The sequence below is a fragment of the Kogia breviceps genome, chromosome 1, assembly GCF_026419965.1.
Source record: "Kogia breviceps isolate mKogBre1 chromosome 1, mKogBre1 haplotype 1, whole genome shotgun sequence".
NCBI lineage: Eukaryota > Metazoa > Chordata > Mammalia > Artiodactyla > Physeteridae > Kogia > Kogia breviceps.
The window spans coordinates 60469017-60492671 of record NC_081310.1 but is presented as its reverse complement, the minus strand read 5'-3'; the positions used below and the strand labels follow the sequence as shown (position 1 = coordinate 60492671).

General features: G+C 47.8%; 1 protein-coding gene across 2 annotated transcripts in view; it reads right to left on the bottom strand.

The window, feature by feature from the left end:
* The window catches only part of KCNH1 (potassium voltage-gated channel subfamily H member 1), a 422184-nt gene that overhangs the window by 77423 nt on the left and 321106 nt on the right, over positions 1 to 23655 (bottom strand). For both annotated transcript variants that reach the window (XM_067032186.1, XM_067032191.1), the window contains exon 10: positions 22321 to 22517. In XM_067032186.1, the coding sequence (XP_066888287.1) occupies positions 22321 to 22517 (197 nt within the window). The remainder of the gene's footprint in view (positions 1 to 22320; positions 22518 to 23655) is intronic.

The window sequence follows — 23655 nt, the reverse complement described above, 5'->3', positions numbered from 1 at the left end:
TTGTCAGAACCAACTAGGTCCAAGATGGCAGAAGACTCAACTTCCAGTAAAACTTGACCCTCATTATATGCTCATTGTAATACGTTAGCATGCTAAATGACACACCTTCAGGCACCATGACAGTTCTGAGGTCGACCATAAAAGGCCCAAAAGTGGGCAGGACCCAGTTTCTCGAAATCCCAACCCCTTACCCCAAATAGTTGGAATAATCGTTCCACTCATTAGCCTATGAAATTACCCAGCCCATAAAAAGTAACCGCACCATATTTCGGGGCTCTCACTTTCCAAGACGACCCCATGCCCTGGGGCTGCTCTCGCCTTTTGAGATGGACTGCATTCTTTCTATGGAATGTGTCTCTCTCTAAATAAATCTACTTCTTGCCTATCACTTTGCCTCCCGCTGAATTCCTTCTGTGCTGAGACATAAAGAACCTGAGCCTTAGTAAGTCCTGACACCAGGTGAATGATTCTAATTAGAAGACCATGGGCTCAAGTCCCAATCTGGGTTTCGGTGGGGTTTGAGTCCCAACCTGAGGTGTGTGGTTTCAAGCCCAGTTTTCAGGTGACGCGTTGAGTGTACAGCCAATATTCTGTGTGCCGGAGACCAGCCTTAGGTACCAAGTGGCAAGAGTCAACATCCCGCCAATCTGAAAAGACAGCCAGCCGGGGCACTCGGGGACCCCTGCAGTGACCGTCTGCATTAATTAACTTGACATCAATGTGGAAGTGTTCTAAAGAACTGCATTAAAGAAACCTGTTGGAGGTGGGCAAAAGAGCATAGCTAGATTAAAGAGAGTAGACAGGATTCCTGGCAGGCAAGATTTGGCTTAATTTGCCTGAGGTAAATTGATTACTGATAGGTGCTCTCATGACTCCTGGAAGGAAGACAACTGGGTGAGCTGCCAGGGCTGAGTCAGGAAGTCACCTGCTGCAGCCCGGGGCAAGTGGGGATGACGCCGCAGAGACAGACGCAGGCCTTCCCAGAAGCAACAAGTTAGGGCGCAGAAAGGCCGAGAGAACAAAAACAACGAAGAAAATGACAATGGATCAAACCTAGTCACCATGAATTGTGAAGGAATTATTCTATTTCTGGAAATTTAGCTGGAACAAATTTTATTTCTGAGAATTTGGCTGAAGTAAATCTTAGCAAAAGGGGACCATTGGTTCAAGAGAGTTGTCATAAAAGGCATCCCTTCCCTCAACCAGAAGTCCTTATGTACTAGCACCCATAGCTTTTCTCTCAAGTCCCCACCTGAACCAGCTGGAGTCCAACAGAGGTAAAGTGGGATTCCGGATTTGAGAGTCCCATACCCTCCATTTCCTGTGGGCTCAACACCCAGACCCTTGCATCGCTCGTATTTTTCCTGGGCACACAGCAACGTTTGTGGGATTGGGCTGGATTACGGAGGGAGCACTGTGGTTCAGGTCTTAGTCTGCTTCTGCTTCCTCAGGTACTTTCCCAATAAAGGACAGTAAATAAAGGCCCTGGCTAGGTCTCCAATGCCCTACCCTCCCAGCTCTCACCTGTGGATGAGGTCCCAGAGAAGCTGCCTGGAGGGTAATAATACCTGGAGCAGGTTTAATGAGCTGCGGGAGCCTAATGCAGAGGAAGAAGAAGAAGAATGGACTTGAGAGATTCAAGTTATAGAAACAGATCAGTGCAGCTCAGTTCATGGTGTGTCTGTGTCTGTGTGTATCTGATTGTCTGTGTTTTCAGGGGTGGAGGATACGACAAAAATACTTCAAAGCATTGTCAATGGCATTATTTATAGGTCCAGAAAATGTATTGCAGCAGGAAGGAAATAAGAAAGAAGATAGAGATTAAAGCACTGAGAAGAAATTAAGAGTCAAGGAAGGGAGCCATTTGTAAATGTTTCATGTGATAAAGAGGTTACTTCACAAAAGATGGGGGAGAAATGTGAACTTCTGGCCAAAGCAAGAGGCATGGAGGGTAGAGGAAAGAGATGAGAGCCTGGGGTTAGGGGCCTGCCCACCAGACGGACCGTGCCATTTCCCATAGGTGGCAGGGAAGGCGCTGTGTCATTGGTTTCCCACCAGTTGTTCGGAGGCTGCTAAGTAAGCAATTACAGTCAATTAGACTGCCTTGGGAGAGGCTCTGGGGAGAAATGGTGGGAATACAGGCAAGATCAGCTTTCCAAGGAGGGCCAGGCCACCTCATGGAAAGGCTTTGGGGTCAGATCTTTAGACAGCTCTCCCACTGGGGTAGAAAGAAATACTCCCAGTTACTGTCTCTACCTGGGCGGCCCTGGGGCAGAGAGACTGGGACTGTTCACTGGCCTGCGTAGGCCTGACAGCCTTGGGGGTGCTGGTTACAATCAGAGGGGTGGAACCGAGAACCCTCAAGGCCTCCCAGGAAGCCAGGCTGCCGGCCTGGGAGTGAGGAATCCGTAAGTCCAGCACAAGCACCTGTTTTTAGGTATGAGGACTGGGGCTAATGGAGCCTCTGGCCTGCCCATCAAGAGAGATCATTAAACAATTGAGCTTAAATAATTGAGAGCAGTTGTGAGTCTGCTGGTGACCAACCCAAACCTCAGAAAAGCAGAATCAGTCTCAAGAGTTGGAAGTGACCCTACTTATTCACCCCCAAAAGCTCGTATGCCTGCTGTGTACCAGGGCAGGGAGCAGAGCTGCCCCACGATGACCCTGGGATCTCAGCCTGCATTGTTTGGGCTGTGAGCCGGCAGGGCGTGGGAGTTTCCCCTTCTCCCTGTGGGCAGGGTGGCGCCCAAGCGGCGCTTCCCAGGGGTGGGGGATCTCCATTCTGATGGAGTGTGGTCTACAGCTTCTCCTGGACCCCAGAGCTCTCCGGGTGCCAGGCAGCTAGCTTCCCCAGACTACTCCTGTAATCCGCTGGCTCCCCAGCTCCAGCCTGCCTGTGCCAAGGGCCTTCTAGGCCCTTCATGCCGGCCTGCTCTTTCCCTTACTGTCTGAGAGGGAAGATGTGCGAGCGGTGGGGTCCCTCCGCTGAAATGCAGACCCGGAATGGGCCCCGGCACCTCTCCCTGAGATGTCTCTCTTCTCTTACTGGCCTTCAGCCCATGTAAGGCTGTTCCTTAACCCATACCGTGTGACACTGTAGAATTGGTCCCAAACCCTAATGCAATGGTTCTCAAGATTTAGAGGCATTAGGATCACAACAGGAATGGACAAAATAGAGGTTTCTGGATCCAGCTCCAGAGATCCTAAGTCAATAGATCTAGGGTAGGGCCAAGAATTCGCCTTTCCAACCAGGGACCACACCTTGGGAACCACTGCCTAATGCCTGAGAGGTAAAGATCAGAGGGACCCAGCCTGTAACACACAGGTATCCTTAATTACTGGGGATACAGCAGGGGAAAAAACTCTGAGAAGCAAATATCAAACAAAGATTGTATATTTAAAATTATAAATTGTTTAAGGCTACAAAGGAGAAAAAGGGTGCTGTGAGTAAAAGCCAATAGGAGGACTAACTTGCATTGGAAGCACGAGGGTCAGGGGAGGTCTCTGGGAGGACATGCTTTATGGGGGTGTTGTATCCCCTCCGTTTTCTGGGGAAGCCGGGATTTAAATATTCTCCATTTTTTAAAAATATGGAAATTCTGGTATTGGTATATCCGAACTCTATTTCCAGATATCTATTTGCTCCTGAAAGCAGCTGAAAAGACCTTTGCTATGCAGGCCAGTTGAGAAACTACGGTCACCAGACTTAAACGCCATCTATCCGGGATAATGTGATGCGAGGCGGAATTCATGCTAGTAGAGCATGCCTTGGCTTTGCTCCCAGGCAGAGCTGGTTTCACTCTGCCAAGGGGCCACAGCTGCAAGGGCACAGAGGCCAGGTCCTGGGACGATGCATCGTGTGTAAGATACAGGAGGCTAATAGGACCCAACAAGCCATGCTCCTGAGTCCAGCTGGACTCTGTGGGGATGGAGGGGAAGGGTGGGAATTTGGGTTCTCTTATCACATGATTTCCACTCCTTAATGCCCAACCTTGACCATCAAAAACAAAACAAAAACACACATACACACACCACATTCAACGTGTCTCACAGACAGCCACTTTTAAAAGATCAGAAGGAGAAAGAAATCCTCGGTTAACGGAAGAGTTATTGAGCAGCCATTATGTATAGAAGTACCTATAATCCCCCAAACATAGTCCCTGCCCTTGAAATCCTTAGATTTGTTTTAGAGACAGCACAGTGCCTAGCATAGGGCAGCACATTAGGAAAAAACTCAGTACTGGGGAATGGTAATAAAAACAACCACCAACAACAAATTATATAACCATAATCATAACTCTGCCAAAATATGTTGCTCTCCTAGGAGGGGAGCTTCCCAGACCAAGATCAACAAACACAGGCCCTTCCAGAGGAGACCCAAACCCTTGTACCAAAGACCCTCCTGGCCCACTCCAAGCTGGCATCCACTCTGAGGTGCTTTTCTAACTGGAAGGCTGGATCTGGCTTTGTGGAGACCCGTCCCCTTCCCTGACTGGGCCGTCTGACCCCCCATGGCTCCTGACATCCAGAGGCCTACCTGAACTAGACCCCTTGAGCCAGGCCTGCCCCTCCTCAGCTTTCTTTAAAGTCTCAGGCCTGAAACCCTTACACTGTTCTGCCTGTTCCTACTGTCCCTGGCTTCAGCCTTCTAACATTTCCTGTTCACAGCCTCTCCTCACCCTACATTTGCCCTGCTTTGGCCTCCTTGCTCTGCCCGAGACTGAATTCTCCCTCTGGCTCTACTGCTTTGGGCAGCCAGGTCTCACCTGGCTCTGGAGGCTCAGCCCTGGACACCGTCCAGTCTCCCGTCCCACTCAAATGTCGTCAGGGTTCCCACCAGGTTCACTTAGCCCCTCAAGAAGAACCCAAATAGGACAGGCCTCCAGTGCAGCTGGCTGGGCAAGAAAGTTACCCACGGCAACCTCAGAGCCCAGGCAGGCACACCGCCTGCACACAGGCAGCCAGACGTGATGTGGGGAACCACGGAAGGCTTCTGGGAGTGTTTTCAACTGGGCTTTTAAATAAGAAGGGATGATGTTGGATGGGCAGGTTTTTGCTAGGGTGAGAGAGGATACCTAGTATAGGGGGATTGAACAGCAAAGAAAGGAGAGCATGGGCAGTACTTAGAGAGCCCCAATGAGAAATAGCTCAGTACTCTATTCAGAACCTCAGTGTCTGGGTGAGAAGGGACCTTCACCATCATCTCTCCGGCAGGCCCTCACCTCCCACCCTGACTGTGGCCCCAGGGAGACCGCCTGTTTTCACCATCTGAGCCCTGGGTGATGGCAACCGTGAGCTGTTCCTACACAGAAGCACTCCCTTCTCCACCCCAGGGATCAGCGTTCTTGGGCCTCTCCACATCCTCGGCCCCGTGGGGAAGAAAAGTGGACTCCAGGGTACAGGCCTGGGAAGATATAGATTCCTCATCCTCTCCCCTCTGCATGTGCCAACCAGAGCTGCCTACAGCCCTGCCAGTGTGCTCCTCAAAGTGTCCACAAGGAACAACACCAACATCAGCCGGGTGCTCGTTAGAAATGCAATTCTGAGCCCTCCCCAGACCTGCTGAATTAGAATCTGCATCTCACCAGACTGAAGCCGAGTTGTGTGCGCGTTAAAGATTGAGAGGCGCTAGTTTAGGGCGCTAACGCAGGGAGGAAGCAGCTGCCCTCGGCCACCTCTGTCAGCGTAGTGTTCTCAGGGCCCTTGCTGGAGGCGGGGGGATCTGAGGCTGCTTACCATCCCAGTGCAGGCACACACAGCCGGGTAGCCCAGTGGGAAGGACGTGGGATTCGGAGCTGGAGGATCTGAGTTCAAGTTCTATTTTGCCACATACTCCTGCATTTCACTTGTTTGAGCCTCAGGTTTTGCATGGAGAGATAAGAGCATCAACCTCACCCAGTTATTGCAAGGATCAGAGGAGATAAAATATGTGAAAGTAAAGTGGGTGCAGACGTTAAAACGGTGTGTGCATCACACGCAGAGACATGCACACGTGATAGATTTTGAAACAGAAGGTCACCCAGCCCATTGCTTCAACAGATTCAGCTACATGGAGGACATCCAAGGGCAACAACACATAGGTCCTGACAAGTTCATCTGGGGGCACAGAGGGAAAAATCAGACATAGCTTTGGGTCTGGTGGCAACTGAGCCAGGGACAAGGCTCAGGAATTGAACCTCTCCTCCTAAATCTTCAGTTTCATAAGCCAAGTCATGGGAAAGGAATCCTGGTCTTCGAATTGTACTTTAAAATCTCTTAAGCTGTAGGCGCAGCTTTTTTGTCCTATTCACAGCCAGGCCAGGATGGGATTATGGGTAATCAAAGGATAAAGATGGGAATTACAAGTCAAGCAGGGACAGGTGATGGGGGATGTGATCTCAGAGGCCTCCTGCCAGTGCTACCTTGCTTAGGACATTAGTATCTATGCTCTCCAGAGCAGACAGGGTGGGCAGGTAGCCTTAGAATCCAAGTTTGGTAAGGTTGATAAAAACATTAGAGTTCACTCAACTTTCTCATTTTACAATGAACAAAACTGAGGTTAAAAACTTGCCCTAATGGTAAACTTGTGGTAGAACCCAGGTCCCGACAGCTAGTCCAGGCCACCAGGTACTTTCCCCAAGAGGTCCTGCTCCATTCAATCACTTAGGAGCCCCCAGAGGAAGAATGATGGGGGGTGTGTGTGTGTGGGGTGATAAGGTGGCAGGAAGGAGTTTCCTGGGGAGAGCTTCATGGAGGAGGCATCTTTGAGTTGCGGCTCCAGAGAGGGGAGGGTCCTGACTGGGATCCAATCCTCCCAGGACCTCTTTGATGGGATAAAGGCAAGGAATTGGAAGCGGGAGGAGAAGTGAGCGGTTGCCTGGGAGGGTCAGCTACTTGGATCAGGTGAGTTTGGGTTGAGGTGGAACAGAAGAGACAGCAGGGCTACAGGACGCTGCTGGCTGGTGGGAAGTTCACAGTCACATTTATGAGACTGTTCTGGGGGAAGCCCTGGGGAGGCTGTGCAGGGCCAGCCCAGACAGACACCCACCTGCAGGTAAGGAAAGCGGTTTTAGTGGCTATATGGCAAATGTCTAGAGAGAGATGGAGGCTGACTCACAATTCAATTCACAGAGATTTTTTTTTTTTTGCGGTATGTGGGCCTCTCACCATTACGGCCTCTCCCGTTTCGGAGCACAGGCTCCGGACGCGCAGGCTCAGCAGCCATGGCTCACGGGCCCAGCCGCTCCGCGGCATGTGGGATCTTCCCGGACCGGGGCACGAACTGGTGTCTCCTGCATCATCAGCAGGCAGACTCTCAACCACTGCGCCACCAGGGAAGCCCTCACAGAGATTTTCAGCAAGAGTCAGGAGAAGGTGAGCATGGAGTAGGGTGATCAGTTTGCCTGGGACTGAGGAGTTTCTGAGGATGTGCAGCTTTAAATGCTGAAACCAGGATAGCCCCAGGCAAATGGAGATGACTTGTCAGCCTGGGGGGAGCAGCCGGCCTGGCCTGAGGGCACCTGCTGGAGACTGGTGAACAGAGAAAGCTGGCTGAGAACATGGGGCCCCACCTGTGAACTTTAAACTTGAACCACAAAGGCAGGGTGAGTGGCAATTTAGTTGTGACTCTAGGAGCCTAAACTATTGTCTAATGAGTGCCAGGCTCTGGAGGAAGAAATGCAAGGAATAAAAATACAAGGCCCCCAAATCCAGAGGAAAAATTAAATATGTGCTTAATCTTACATGAAACCATGAGTGATAGCTCCTCTAAAGGACAAACAAAATAGCAGAGGAGAGAGAGATTCTAGCTGGATGCAGACTGAGGGAAGAAGTGGGAAGGAGAATCCAAGCTGGGGTTTGAAGACTGGATTGGTTTGAAGGGAGGTGGTGAGGAAGGGTGAAGGACATCCTAAGGGAGAGGACACATGCAGAAGTAAGAACACAGCATGTTCTGTAACTTGTGGGGCTGGGCATCGGACAACAGCATGAAGATGCATGTGCACTGCAGCTGGAATGTGAGCTTATATGAGATCCCTGGACCTGGACTTTATTCTGAGACTGGAAAAAATCCATCAAAGATTTTCAGAACAAGAAAACGACAGAGATCAGAGCTAGACAATCAACAAAGGGCTGTTCTTAACCATTTGCAGGGAAGGGGAGTCTATAACCCGCTTAGGTATGACTTACTGCATCTCATAACCTTTACCAGCAGGAAGTTCTCTCTAATGTCTAACACATTCTGTGATCCTGATGCTTCCCATGCTTTGTGACTCTCTATGTCAAACTGAGAGTTCCACAGAGTTCAAAGGAGACACTACTCAAGAGAATGCAAAGGAAAATGATATTTTACTCTGGGACTTGAAGGATTAACCAAACACTGGGACTTTATTCCAAGAACCATCCAGGAGAAGAAACACAACTTACACAAGACTATTCCTTATGAGAAAAAAAATTCCTGTGCTGGAAATGTACTCAAGGAAGAGAAGAAGGGAGAGGAGGAAAGGGGGGCAGAGGAGAAGGAACGAAGAAGGAAGGATGAGGAGGTAAAAGAGTAGAAAGAGGAAAAAGAGAAGGCAGATGAGGAAGAGGAAAGGGAGGCATACTGAGTTAAATGACACCTTTCCCCACCAAATATATCCAAGTACTAAATCCCAGTACTAGTGAATGTGACTTTATTTGGAAAGAGGGTCTCAGCGGATGTAATTAACTTAAGGATCTCGAGATGTGATCATCCTGGATTTAGGGTGGGCCCCGAGTCCAATAACTGGTGTCTTTATAAGTGAAAGGAGAGGGAGGTTTGATGCACAGAGGCAAAGGGCGAAGGCCATACAGAGGCAGAGATGGACGTTATGCCTCCACAAGCTAAGGGACGCCAAGAGCCACCAGAAGCTGGAGGAAGCAAGGAAGGATTCTCCCCCAGAGCCTTCAGAGGGAACTCGGCCCTGCTGACACCATTTCTGACCTCTGGGCTCCAGAAGTTGTGAGAGAATAAATTCCTGTTGTTTTAAGCCACGCAGTGTGTAGTCATCTGTTACAGCAGCTGCTGCAGCAAACTAATACACTTGGGGATCCCCTGTGTGGGTGCGTGTTGGGAGACGGTAGAGAGATACCAGTGTACCAACCTAGAGAAGCTTCTGGTCTGATGGTTTTCTTTACCCTGGGAAGCTCCAACTGATGAAGGAAATCTGAGACTGCTAGACCATACAGGACATAGTCGTAAATAATAGTAAAGACATGCAGATAACGTGGAAACAAAGTCAACTACAATTGAAACTTGGAGTCCAAATGCCACTGACAGCCTAAGAAAGCCTGAGGCCAGGCTCCTTGGCCTCAGTGACAGGAAGTGGCAACATGTGCCCTAGACATTTGTTGTCAGGCTCAGGCCAGGGCCTTGGACACATGCTTCCCACTGTTTTTATGGAGGGGCATCTTTGTTTCCCGAACCAAAGCCTCAGGGTCATAAATAACCCCTAGTAAACCCACTGGGGGCTTGTAGGCATGAATTTTTTGTAAATGCCATGAAAGGCCCCTGGCCTAGAAGGTCCTGCACCCAGAGTGCATTGCATGCATGGTTCCTATTCTCCCCAGGCCCTTCCCCAGCCCTTTAATCAGCCTATTGTACTTACGAAGGATTTGGGGCTCAAGCAAGTAGCCCCAAATGGGGACATTTACCCTCCATTAAGTACACATGTAGATGAGGGTTTCTGAGCTTATAGATGTCAGGTGAATCTTTACCTCTAATGCAAAGGAAGAAAAAAAATACTTCCCTAGACAAGCAAAGCGGACCCGACAACACCAGCTGGTGAAGGAACAAGATGCTTGGAGTGATTGGATCCAGGGAATGGTTGGTGGATTATCCAGCTCTCTTCTCCCTGGTTGCTTCCTTTAGGAATAGTATTTGACAGGAGGAAATGCTGCGTGTGTGCACGTGAGTACACATACCCACACACAAACACCCCCTCACCCCCCCACACACACACGGCAACAGCAACAGTGCTGGCAGACAGCCCGGTCCATGGGGAAGCCTGCAAACCTCTAGCCATGGATGTGAGGAGGGCTCACATGCCCATGTGCAAACAGTGCCTGGCTCTGCAGAAGGAGACAGCAGCCAAAGCCCACACAGTGACAAAGGGGCAGCTGCTTATGCTCTGGCCCCCTCTGTGAGCCCTGAGCACATGAGCGGTCACCAGCAGTGTGGAGGGGGTAGGAAGAAGCACAGAGCACCGCCGGTGCTACCCCTGCACATGGCACCGGATGCAGCTGTGCTGTCAGGTGAGTTGGGCTGGGGGGCGTGGAGAAACACTGCTTGAAGTGACTGATTATAGACTCCAAGGAGTTTTGTCACTGGGACCGTAATTAGGAGCACCAGCCAACAAGCCTTGTGCCCAAAGCATCCCTGTTCAGGTTCTAACCTGAGAGAAACGTCAGAGTGGAATGAGGAGGTGCTGAAACACAAAGCCCCGGATGAAAAGCCTGGCAGCTTCTCAGCTGCCTCGACATGCAGTGAAACAAACAGTGAAACAAAGCCTCTCTGCTGCTGGATTCATCTGGCCTTGAGGCAGAAGGGTTGAGAAAATTGAATTTGGAATGCCAGCTCTGCCCTGGGTTTTTCTTCCAGCCCAGCTCACAGTTCGGGGTTAGCAAAGGCATCTGCCTCCCTGCGTGAAATTTTAGCTATGCACAGCAAGGACCAGGTTCCCCTCTTCAATAAATAATGCCTGCCAAATCTGCTTATCCCCCTGCAACTCTCCAGTCACAGGTATCCTTTGCCTTTATTTCTCTCTCCCCTTTCTTTCCCTTGGCCCAGTTCTTCCCCCACACCCTCACTGTCCTAGAGCAAAAGGAAGCGGCTTCCACTCAGAGCAAGTTTTCTGAGTCCTCCCCAGAGCCAAGTGAAAACCAAACAGAGGATGTCAGAGAAAGCAGTACCCTTCACACCCCACCCCTACCCCAAGCCTTACATAAACATTTCATCATCTCTTTTATGAAATCGAGTTCAATTTCCTATGGCGAAATTCCTCCAAGTGCTTGAAAATGGGACTTCAGGGAAGGAAATGTCACCAGTTTACTACATGGCCTGCTGCTAGCTAGAGCCCTGAGTACTGTACTTTGTCAAGATTTTCAGTATTGTTTTAATTGAGACATAATTGGCAAGTACCATTCTATTAGTTTCAGGTGTACAGCATAATGATTCAATATTTGTATATATTGTGAAATGTTCATTGCAAGTCCAATTAACATCGGTCACCAAGGATTTTAAGTGATCTATGCCAATTCCTAACTCTGCAGGTGTTCTCGTCTTTTTCCATGTCATTCTCCCACCCACTGCCATCTGCCATAGGATTTGTCCCAGGCCTGGGGAAGCCCTCTCCCTGCTTCAGTTACTGGGACCAGCTTCTCTTCTCCATGCATCCAGCTGGTTACAGAGGTCCAACACGGTTAGATGCACTATCACACCTCACCAACAGGAGGCGCCAAATGTATGATGTGCTCCAGCTGGAGGACGGCAGGATTTTCCCTGCGATAATACAAACAAGTATCCTCTTTTAAAAATTCATACTCTGTGAACCAGAAGCTATTTCATGTCTGGTTTAAGCACTTGCGAAGAGTGTGCTGGGAAATGCAGCAGAACACAGGAGCTGTCTGCAAATAGATCTCCAAGGAAAAAGGAACCATCCTCGGCATGCTGCCTGTAGCAAGGGGCTTCTTAAAAATTAAATCTGTTCTGGAAAATACACAGGCTCTTGCTATTGTAGACAGCCCAGGGACAGTCAGGTGGATGTAAAAGCCTGGAAAGTAAAAAGGTTTGAGTTGCTGCTGGGTTCCTACAGCACTGCTGGGTACAGAAGAGATAGCAAGCTCACTCTAGACCCCGGAGAGCATCATATCCTAGTCCACTTCTCCTTGGGGTCTCTAGACACCTCTAGGAAAGGAGAATCCTGAAGCTGCCCTAGCCTGTAAGTCTGGGACAAATGCCCTTTTGAAGTCTTCAAGCAACCTCTTCATAGGTAAAATCAGGTGGGGTTTTAGAAAAAAAGAAAAAAAAAATTGAGGGGTGAGGAGACTGGCTAGTGGTTCCCTCAGCAGGCCCTCTCTTCTCGGATTCTTACTGATTAGATTCACTATTTTCCCATCATCCATGCAAAGACACATTCCTGATTAAGTATCAGCCATTTAACCAGCCATCTCTATGTGCTGTCCACCATGAGGCATGAAACCAAGCAGGACCCTGTGGGGCTCCTGGGCAAGGAAGCCCTTCTGTGTCCCCCGTTTCTTGTTTGTAGGGAATAGACTCCAGCCTCCATGACCTTCCTTGAGCCCGAAAGGGCAGATTCGAACAGTTGCTAATCAGGGAAGGGAGGGGATGCAGAGACAAGGGGGGAGCAGCCAAGAAACAGTAGTGCAGCCTTGGGGTAGGGTCCTGGTTCCACCTCAAGGGATACACATAACAATATCTTCGAGCTCTTCTACAGAACTAACACCCCCAACAAATGGAAGATGTCAGCATTCTTCATTCCAGAGAAGACCACCTGAGGCCAGATTAAAAGGATCAGAGAAGCTCATCAAGATATTACCTGAGGCCAGATTAAAGGAGTGCAGGCCCTACACATACTCTGATCTTATCTGCCACCCCACCCTTGAACCATCGCTATAAAACTCCTCACCAGATCCTCCCAGGTCGGGACAAACAATTTTTCAGGGCACAAGCCCGCTGTGCCCCGTTTGCCTGGCAAAGCTATAAAGCTCTTCTTTACTACTTCACCCAAAACTCTTCCTCCAAGATTCAGTTCAGCACCAGTGCACAGAGGCTGAGTTTTTGGCATCAGGAATGGGGGGTACTCTCCATGGGGCATAGAGTTGCCTTCCATAAGACACAAGTGTACTCCCATAGGGCTGGATTTCTCTCCCAGTCAGGTAAGTTCCCAGCTCCCGTCCATCAAGATCCAGCTCAAAGTTACCCCCTCAAAGCCTTTGCTAACTACTCCTGGGCTAGAAAGGGCTTAGACTCATGGTTCTGATATGCCCACTCTGACATTAAGGCCTTTTCCCATCCCTGCCTGTGTTCTGGGCCCCAGCGTGACTCTTCAGCCTGCCCAGCTGCAGATCTCCAGCCCAGCTGGCCACCCAGTTGAGAGCTGAAGGTCATTTCTCTGGCCCTTCATAATGATCTGGGACAAACTGCAGCTCTGGATATTCCTGCCACAGGCCATCACAAGGATTTTATGCCATCTCCATGGTGCCAGAGCTGACCCACGTGCCAAAGAGAACTTGTCAGGAGGATCACTCTGCCTCTGATTTTCTGGTTTCTACTCCATCTTTAGATTATGTGACTCACCTGGATCCCCCTCCCCTTTCTCTGAACAAACAGCAAACCACCTAGCCCTGCGGTGCCTTCCAGGAGGCCCAGATGCCCTTAGGCCACAGCTCTCTAAAGGAAATACACAGGAGACAGGCAGGGTGTGCTGCAGCCTCCAAAGCCCTGTGTGGCTGACAGGCTCCTCAGGGGAACTGAGGGCACAGAGACCAGTGCTGCTATCCCTGGATCTGGGACATGGGGTCCACATTTAGAGGAGGGGCACAAAAGCAAGAGTACAGTCTTGGTGATTGCCAGACCTGGGCTCAAATTCTAGCTCCAATTAGCTTACTGGGTCTGGGGCAAATTATTTAACCTAATTGGGCCTCAGGTTGCTCTGCACAGAAATGAGATAATAATGCATATAAAAGTTTTAGCATGTACTTGGCTGGGAAACACTCAATATATGAGGGTGATTGTTATTATTTTATGCTGGCATCAGTGGTACCTACAGAGGCTGAGAGATCTCTATACCCAGGGCCTGGGGAAGAAAAAATGGGAAAGGGATGGTGTGGGATATATGGGCAAAGATTAGGAGGGGGAAAGGAGAGGTGTCTCTACAGATACCATCTTACAGTCAAGGCTTCAAAAATCTATAGCAATAACAAGAGAAAGGCACATGGCCAATAAATTGATGGACTTGTATGTTCATTTGTTGGTTGGTTGGTTGGTCGGCGAGTCCATTCATTCATTCAACTACTGAATGCTTACTTTGTACTAAGCTCTAAGAGAATTGATCAGGACAGAGGCAAGTCAGGCAGACAAGGCTCAACCCTCAAGGAGCTTCTATGTAGCAAGAAAGACACACAGAGTTAATTGGAAGTATAGTGAGAGTTACCAATGAGATGACCAGTGATTATTGGATCAAAAGGACACAGGGTCTCACCTATACCAGAGAGACTGAAGAGAAGCTATATGGAGTCCTGGCCTGACTGTGGATTTACTCTAGAAGTTTAAGTTAAGTAAGGGCAGGACAAGACCATTAAGCGACACTGGTAACAAGTAAATTACACCCAACAAAGTTTGCAGTGAGAAGCACCAAAATTGGGTAGCTCCGTGACACACATTATACTAGAAACCATCTACATGGGCATCTGGGCTGGGATAGATTTGCGTGTGAGCTCCTGATGCCGGCATCCCAAGCTCCCTTGGAGGGGTTGAACTAACATTTGATTCCTTTATTCTAACATCTTAGAAGGTAGTTATCATTATGACAGGCAGCCTAGGTTCAAATCCTGACTTTCCACTAACTAAGAGCAGGGGCTGGAATAAAAACCTCCATGACTCACTGGCAAAATTTATAAGAATGAGCTCATAGCCAAAGAGAAAACTTTTAAGAGTAGGAAGAGCATTTAAATGGGGACAAGGAAGCTCAGACACATGGCAGATGAGGTAGGAACATGAAATCCAACTGAGACAATAAAATAACCAGAAAGTAACTTGCAAGGAGGGCCTTTGAGGCCAGGGAGAAAACATGTCTCAGCAGCCTTCTATTAGCGCATGTGCAGCCAAATGCTCTTTGATAACGTAAGGCTGGCGGCCCTCTAGAAAACACTGGGCTACTGAGCACTTGTGGGGAGGTGAGGGAAAGCTGAGTTCAGGAGGATGTTGAGAAAGCAGGGAGGCTCCGCCAGCAATCTCTGCTGGGGATTTACCGAGGACCCAGTGAGGGACATTCCCACTGCTGAGTATCTTTGGCTTCTTGATGTTTCACGGACAAGACCTGTCCATTCTACAGGTCACTGACCATTTGAGCCAGAAGAGAGATTAAAGATCAACTAGTTCCTGTTTCCCAAAGATGTTCTGCAAAACACTAGCTCTGATGGATGCTATTAAGTATATTAAAAGAGATAATAGATACTTATTGGTATAATTCAAAAAAGTGTTCAGGGGCCACATAAATGTGAGAAATGTTGGGCCAAACATCTGAGACTTCGGGACGCCAACTTGCTCACCTGGAGACTGAGCCCATGGTCTGAGACTCATTAGCACCACCCTATTTATTATGAGTCAACCACACACTTCTAAGAAAATATTAGGAAGGTACATCACTCTCCAAAGGACTGCATTGGCGTGACGGTCCTCTAAGGTAGGCTGGATCCTCTCTAACTTGTAAACACACTGTGTCACAGGACATCAGGATGGTAAGAGTTAAGATAAATTACAGCTTCCCTCACCCACCACTGCCTCCACGTTGGGCTCTTCCAGTCCCTCCAGATCTATTCTGTCCTACGAGGAAATCGGATCTGTGATGATGAGTCCAACAGCACCATTCTTAGCAAACCTCCCTGACGAACAGCTGCTCCTCTGGTGCTACTTGGGGGTCCCAGGCACAGATCTTGGAATCATCTGTCTGGGAGATTTCCAGGTGTCACCGTTTAGCCCCTACTCCCCTTTTAAAACATTCAGCACCTGACAGGCTCTCTGAATTCCCAGAAAAGCTAAGCTCATCAATAACAATAATGATAGCAACACGTACATTGAGAACTTGCTTCGTCAAAGCACCTTTCTAAGGTACTATGACCACTCCTATGTTATCAATGAATGAATTGGGGCCCAGATAGGTTAGGTAACTGGCCCAAGGTCACTAAAAGGAAAGCCAGGGTTTGAAGTATTTCAAGTATTCTGGACTTGCCTCCATAGGATTATTCTATGAGCCAAACTATTACAGTCCCTGCTCTCCTTCTTTGCTCTGCTGCCTCCATTCCTACCGATAATGGAAGAGAACTAACCCAGCTGTGTACCTACTGCCTGTAAGGCACTGGGCCTGGCACTTGATCACCCTTCCACAGCTACCCAGTGGGGTAAGACAGGATGAATCCACAGAAAAGAAATAGTTGTACTTGTTCAAATTCCACCCCACCCCTGCTGCCCACACCTCCCCAGCTAACAAGTGGCTGAGCCCAGATGTGAAGATCTTCCTTTAAAGCCTATACTTATTGCAGAACTTTACTGCTACCTTGGAAATGGCTGGATATAGCCTAACCACCTGCAGTTTAAGCAGAGTTATACGTAAGGAAGCATGGAGCCCTTTCATTATCTCCCACCCCCAGGATCATGATGGGGTTCTGCTATATGCTTTTTGGGGTACTAGGGAGGATCCCCGAAAATCCATGGAAGGCCTCCCAGGTCCCTAACATCACTTCTGATCCTCTTGATGAAAAAAGGACTTGGCTTTGGTTTATATTTTGTTGTCCTGAAAGAATTATGGTCTTATCACTCACATCATCTGTCCCCTTCCCACCCTTAATTCCAACACCCTGGTTTTAAAATAATCTTTATAGCTTGACAGTTTAACAGATGATTTTAATTCTACAGAAGCCCTCACTGTGGAAGAATGACAAGGAAAATATGGGCTGTGTAGAGATCATTTTGAAAACTTAGTTCTTCAGTGAGGAAGGGGATGTATTTCTAAGCACCTGGCTCTGTGATGCTTTCTTTCCATCTTACCAAACTTCCAGAAGAATTTGTTCAGGGAGAAAACTGAAAGGCTTTTCAATGCCACTTATACACAGAGCTCTCTCCAAACCTCCAATGCTTTGACCTCCTCTTCGCCAGAATAAAATGCCCTTTTGTTAAAGTGGGCTAGAAATGTACATACAGTATTCAAGACAATTCACTATGGCAACCTCAGTTTTAGAAAACTAGTGCTTTGAAACCACCAGTAACTACAGTCCCAACTCCCTCCCAAACTCACTACGTTGGGGCCTTATCAAGCTAAGAAAAATCCATCCTGGAACAAATTACTACATGCAAACAGGATGCAAAACATACTTAAAAACATAAAAATACTGGCTTTAAAAATAAAGCTCCCTACACAGAGAACGAGCTCCACCCTACTAATTACCTACATGCCAATTATCCCATGCACTGACTGCTGCTAATTACCTAACTGCTTGTCTGCAATACATCATTTAATTGAGGTGCGCTTCCTCTACTGTCCTAATAATGAGCGGGAGAACCAATCCCCTAGCCAGAACCTGGGAAGTGAGACTTCTTCTCCGTTGTAAGGAGAGTAGAGCCCAGGTGAAACGCTGATTCAGGAAAGGGTCCGGTAATAAACAAAGAGGGGCAAAGCATGAACTCCGAACCTCCTGGACTGAAGGTGGAAGGTGAGGATAGTCACTGTGTCAACTTTTTTTTGTTTTAATGCATATGATCTTCTCAATAAACCTAGTTAGGAGGGACTTTTATTAGACCCTTTTCACAGATGAGGAAACTGAGGCTTAGAAGAGCTCAGTAACTTGCACAGGGGCACACAGCTAATCAGGAGTCACACCAGGGTTCAAAACCAGGTCCTTAACTCCAAAGCGGGTGCTCTTTTTAGTAAGTCACTAACATCACGGCCAAGCTGACCTGCTGGGCCATGCCTCCCCAGCACACCCACTAATGGTGTAGCTGTCACTCTGACGGGAAAACCTCTCATGTCTCCCAACCTGGGATATGACTGGGATTTACTGTACAATAAAGTATCCTCCAAGTGTCCTGAAGGATAGCAAAGGCCATTGGAGATATTTTGGAGACAATCTGTGCCACCCCTGAAAAGTCAACAGACTGGGAGAAAGCAGAAGCTGAAGAATGCCAACATGGGAAAATCTGAGAGCCACACTTAACTGAGGCCCACCACAGGATGCAATGCTGCTTATCAGGAAGATGGGGGCAGGTGCCGGTTTGGAATCTACCCCTTATGAGCTGGGTGGCCTTGGACAAGTGATTCTCTTCTCCATGGGGTCCTAGTTGCTTCCTTTGAGAAGTGGGGTTGGTACTGTAATGTCATGAGGTTGTTCTGAGGATTTAATAAGCTGACATAAAACATATACTAACATTGGACGTATCTGGAGTTAGTAATAATGTTACTATTAATAGTGCACAAAGCTCCGATTGCCTGTAGGAAAATGCCCAGAGAGCCTGACATCCTAGGAAGCCGAGGGTCTGATATGAGGAAGGTCTCACTTCCCCTTTTTTTCATGAACAAGTACACACCACCTCCTCAGAAGAGAGGAGGATGCCGTGCTTTCCTCTTGGCAAAATACTGATGCCCTGGTGACTGACCTAACAGGTCAGAACAACCTCATTTTTCCTTCCTGGAATGGAACTAGCCAAAAGAGTGGGTGTGCGCCGACCTCGCCACTGACAGGAGCTAAAGGAACAGTGAGGCCAGAGCAGCTGGCCCCTCCTTTGCTGCAAGAGGTGCAGAGATCGCTGGGATAACATCCACCCCACAGAACTTTCTGCAGAGCAAGTGCCCTGTCATTCTGCAGAGCAAGTACCCTGTATACACAAAGGCAGAAGCATAAGATAAGAAAGGAGTGTCAAGGGGATGAAACAAAATAATAACTCACAGTTTAATTGAGCACATACTATGTTCTAGAACCTATGTGTAGGAGCTTTGCAAGTATTATCTTATTTAATCCTCATAATTATCGTACAAGTAGACCTTTCCATCAGCCCCATTTTACAGATGGGGAAGCATTTAGAGTTTGCAGAAGCACTGAGTGGCACGGCAGGATGCAGACTAAGGTCTCATCTGGCTCAGAGCCCACAGACAAGGAAAACCAAAGGTCAAAATGCTGGATTGGCCTTCAGGTTCTGCCTCCTTCATCCTTGCCTGTGACCTCAGGTGTCTTTGGAGGAAGGTAACAGGTCCTCCATGAGTTGGGTCCCAAGAGCAGTGCCAAGGGCTGGGTGGTGCTCATACACATGGGTTCAGGGATAAGGGGGTGAGACTTGGAATACAGAGGCCACGGTCAGCCATGAAGCTGTGAGAAGCAGGAAGAGACCTGGTCAATGAGTCATTTCTGGCTCCCGTTCTTTCTTTACTATGACCTTTCTATAAAATGTCATATTTGTGAAATGAGGGTGGTGGTGAAATGGAGGAGAGACTGGATGTTCATTGAGGAAACTTCCAGCACAGAGTTCTTGCTGTGCACTGGAGGACATCTACAGGACCGAACAACTCCCCAAACAGATGTCAAAGGCACTGTGTTCTCAGGAATCTTTGCAAATAACACACTCGATTTTCCCAAGATAGAAACAGCCGCAAGAATACACTTCATTTGGCCAGAAAAAAATAGCTACAAGAATGATTCATGCATGTAATGTTCTCATCTTCTATGCCCTATGTAACTAGGCATTAATTCACAGAAGGACAAAATGAGAGACTACAATGAATATACCAAAATGCCTTTTTTTTTTTCTCTTTATATAAGGGATCTCACTAAAATTCTCCCGGATCCATATCAGACTCATAGGCACTTGAGATTGGAAGGACATTTGAAGATCAACTGATCTGATTCTCCATTGGATGGCTAAGTCCCCTCCACAGTGTCTCTGAGGGGTCTCCAGGGGATGCCTAAATACCTCCAGGACAAGAAACCAAATACCTATTGAATTCAATGGGCAGCTCTGAACTTTTCTGAGGTCTTTCTTACACTGTCTACAGCTTTGGTTCCACCTCTGCACCTTGTGGCCACACAGACTATGCCAAACGCTCCTCCACACAGCCCTTCAGAAACGTGGTCCCCGAGTCTTCTCTTCTGCAGAGCTGTCAATCATTCTGCACTTACAAAAACAATCTGACCACTGACACATTGTTGTTTTTGTTGTCGTCCTTGGTTTCCTAAGACAGATTTACTTGATCCACAATTTTTCCAAGATGATTAGTCCTCCAAATAACCCAAACTGTGCATTTTTTTCCAACCTATATTATCAGCAACACTGAAAGCTGATCATAATCAGCTTGCTTTCATAAAAAGAAGGAATCCATCAAAAAACAGACTTTAAGAGAATCCACTTGGCTAAAACTATCACCAGCAAGTGTTCCACGTTCGCAGATAAACAAGGAAGAACTATGAATGCACATGTCTCCCCCACTGCCCATTCCCCACCGGAATTTAAACGACCAGCTTTCCAATCACAGAACCATAAAAATCATCAATCATCTGGCCACAACCTCACATCTTATGATGTGGATACTGAGGCCCAGAGATCCCATCTCTTTCTCCATGCCATCCCCGGATGTTTTTATAATTCCCCGTGCTGGGTTAGGCACTGGGGATACCAAGCCCTTGCCTTCCCAGGTCTCTGAGCAGGGACTCACAAGGCAGTGCAATTCAAGGAATGTAAAATAGGTAGAAGCACATTGTTGCGGTAACCCAATGACAGGCATTTGCAACTTTGTACAAAAAACTTGGCAAAAAAAAAACTTTGTACAAAACTTGGCAAAACTGTTTCCTTTCTCTGTGCCTTTACTCAAGCTGCTTCTCCAAGTGCAACCCTCCTCTTTGTTTGGCAAACTGATCCTTTAAGACTCAGCTCAGGTATCACCAACCCCACCAATACTTTCTCCCTGACTCCCCCTTTATCTGCCCTTCTCCTTTATGATCCCGTAACACCTTGTACAAATCACACTCATTGTACTTAGCACCGTGTACCACACTTAGCCTTCCCGTGTGGATTATCTCCATTAGACTTCAGCTTCCTGAAGCTAGGGAACTGAGTTTTACTCAGTTTTATACATCTAGTCTTAGTTCAGTTGGCATGTACCGGATCTGATGAACAAACATTTCAGCAGACTCTTAAGGGTTAACAGGAATTTGTCACACACAGAAGAAGAGAAAAGAATTCCAGGTCAGGAACCCCATGCAGAGACACAGTGATCTGAAAGGGTGTGGCATGTCTGCAGAACTGTGTGGGCCATTCTCCTGGTGGGCGTGGGAAGAGTGCTGGGGTTGGAGCTCGTGGGTTAAGTTTGGGCCAGATGTGAAAAACCACATAAGCCATGCTGAAGTTTGCAGACATTATCCTGTAGTTAGGGTGGGGGCAAAAAGTCTTTACGGAGGGGAGTGACGTCATCCCATTAGCCTTCAAGGTCACATAAGTGGCCATGGAGGAAGCACCGCATTGAGGAGAGACACAGGGAAGGAGGGTATGTTTGGAGCCTATCGCTTGCTTCAGGACAAGGGGAGACTCTGTATCAGGGGCGCCGTGGTCCAAGAGCTCACGAAGAGCCCTGAGGGGGGATGCAAAGTGTGGACTCAGGTTTGAGAGCATCCGTGAAACCAACAGGATCTGATGAGTAAACTGAGGCGTGGGAGACAGGGAAGAAGCATCAGTGTTGACGGCAGTGTTTCTAACCTGGAACCCCGGGGGCGAGACAGACAATGTTAACAGAGACAGGGACCACGAGAAGAGAAACAGTTTAGGTGTGTGTGGGGGGGCAGATCGTGAGATCATTTCTGGAAAGATTCCTATGACAATCCTCCAAGATGATGTCTATAGGTTGAGAGCTACTTCTTAACTAAAGGATATAAATGAAATGCAAGAAAATCAGTCATGAAAACCTCAAGAGTACAAGACATATTTTAATCCTCGCAGAGACAGACGGAGCAATTCTGATGATTTGAGGGTGAAAGGAACAAGTTCAGATGAGAAATCTTCTGGTTCTTAAAACTACAAATCATTTCTCAGTCCGTTAAATTGACAGTTGTATACAAAATATTCTCTAGGCAATCAGATTCCATCTCTTTCTTATTTTCTGGACTCAACTGAATCATTTCCATATCTTAAAAAAAATTATTATTACCAGCTGGCTAATAGCCTCACACCATTTAGTGGGTCCTAGTCACCAGGGAGAATTCAGTTTATATTAATTAAGTGGTCCCACTCAGCCATTTTACTGACTAACAACCTCATTTTTTACTCTTTTCAAAATGCTAGAAGGTCAGGATTTTACTGAGGAAAAACCCACAGACACACTCATGAACAAATCACTTCTGCACCAAAATCAATCCATCTTTTAATCTAGCAACATCCTTTTCTCTCTCATTTCATAGCAAAAGCTCCGAAGAGCAAGCAACAAACAGAACCTCTACAGAACCAACTGCTCCATTTAAATATACAGCAAAAGGACTTTCCTGGCCCATGTGGTTATCCTAAGTGTACAGAGACTGCTCTTGATAGAAAAGAAACTGAAACTGCCAGCTCACCCTCTTCCTCAAGTTGTAGGTGAGAATGAGGTTCCGGGAGAAGGAGTGGGAGAAGGCTGTGTAGAATTCCAGCACTTTCTGCAGGGCATCCCGTTTGATCACATGCAGGTCACAGTAGGTCAAGGCCCTGACGTTGGCACACGACTGGGCAAGGGTGGCTTCCTTCCAGAACACGTCTCCAAACACGTCTCCCTTCCCTGAGGAGAGAAAATGGTGATGAGGAAAGTATCAGTAGGAGGTGTCTGGCCATCCGGGCTGGCTTCCCACTGTCTCCCAGAGTTGCTATCCATTTGGCATCCCATGACTTGGGCTTAGAAAAGGCAAAAATGGTTTTAATTTGGACCTTAGCAACATGCAACTTAAGAAACTTTAAAATACCACAGGATATATGTCAAAGTTCATCCAATAACTTTGGGTTCATTTGTGACCTCCTGAACACCCTATCCAAAATGGGAACCCCATGTTATTCTTTATCACCCATGGTTTTCCGGAGCATCAATCATAGTCTGCAGGGCTTCCCTGGTGGCGCAGTGGTTGAGAATCCGCCTGCCGATGCAGGAGACACGGGTTCGTGCCCTGGTCCGGGAAGATCCCACATGCCGCGGAGCAACTAAGCCCGTGAGCCATGGCCGCCAGGCCTGCGCGTCCGGAGCCTGTGCTCCGCAATGGGAGAGGCCACAACAGTGAGAGGCCCGCATACCGCAAAAAAAAAAAAAAAAAAAAAAAAAAAAAAAAAAAATCATAGCCTGCAATTATACTATTTACTTGTTTTTTTGTCTGTCTCCCAACATGAGCATTCCTGTGTCTCATCTCTCCACTAACACACAGTGTCTGGCACACAGTAGGAGTTCTCGCAATATCTGCCAGCAAAAGAGAAGTGAGGAAGGAAGGCGAACTGTGGGTCTATGTTAGTGGGACTGAGAGGTGCACACTAGGCTGCTATGGGGAGGGTGTGGACTCTTCATTGGAAGCTGAAGAACAGGCGGTCTCTCCCCTGTTTAGGCTGACCTACATGGAAGGAGTCAGGCAAGAGTGGAGTTCCTCTTCTCCCACACTCTGTCCAATGCCCTGAGGTTTATGTTTGTGTGGTGCCTCATTCTTCACCCTCTCGCCCATACCTCCTTCCATGTTCCTCCTCTTGCCAAATGCCCTCCTGGCGGTATAAAAAGATGGGTCCTATATAAGTGGCATCTCCAGGATCCTCTATACCTAGTATTCCACAAGACTATATTTAACAATATATTTAATAATAAGTCAATAGAGTACTCATCCCACATAGCCATATTCTGGGTCAAACTTCTATCAATCTCCTCTAAATATCTGTTTTTCATACCT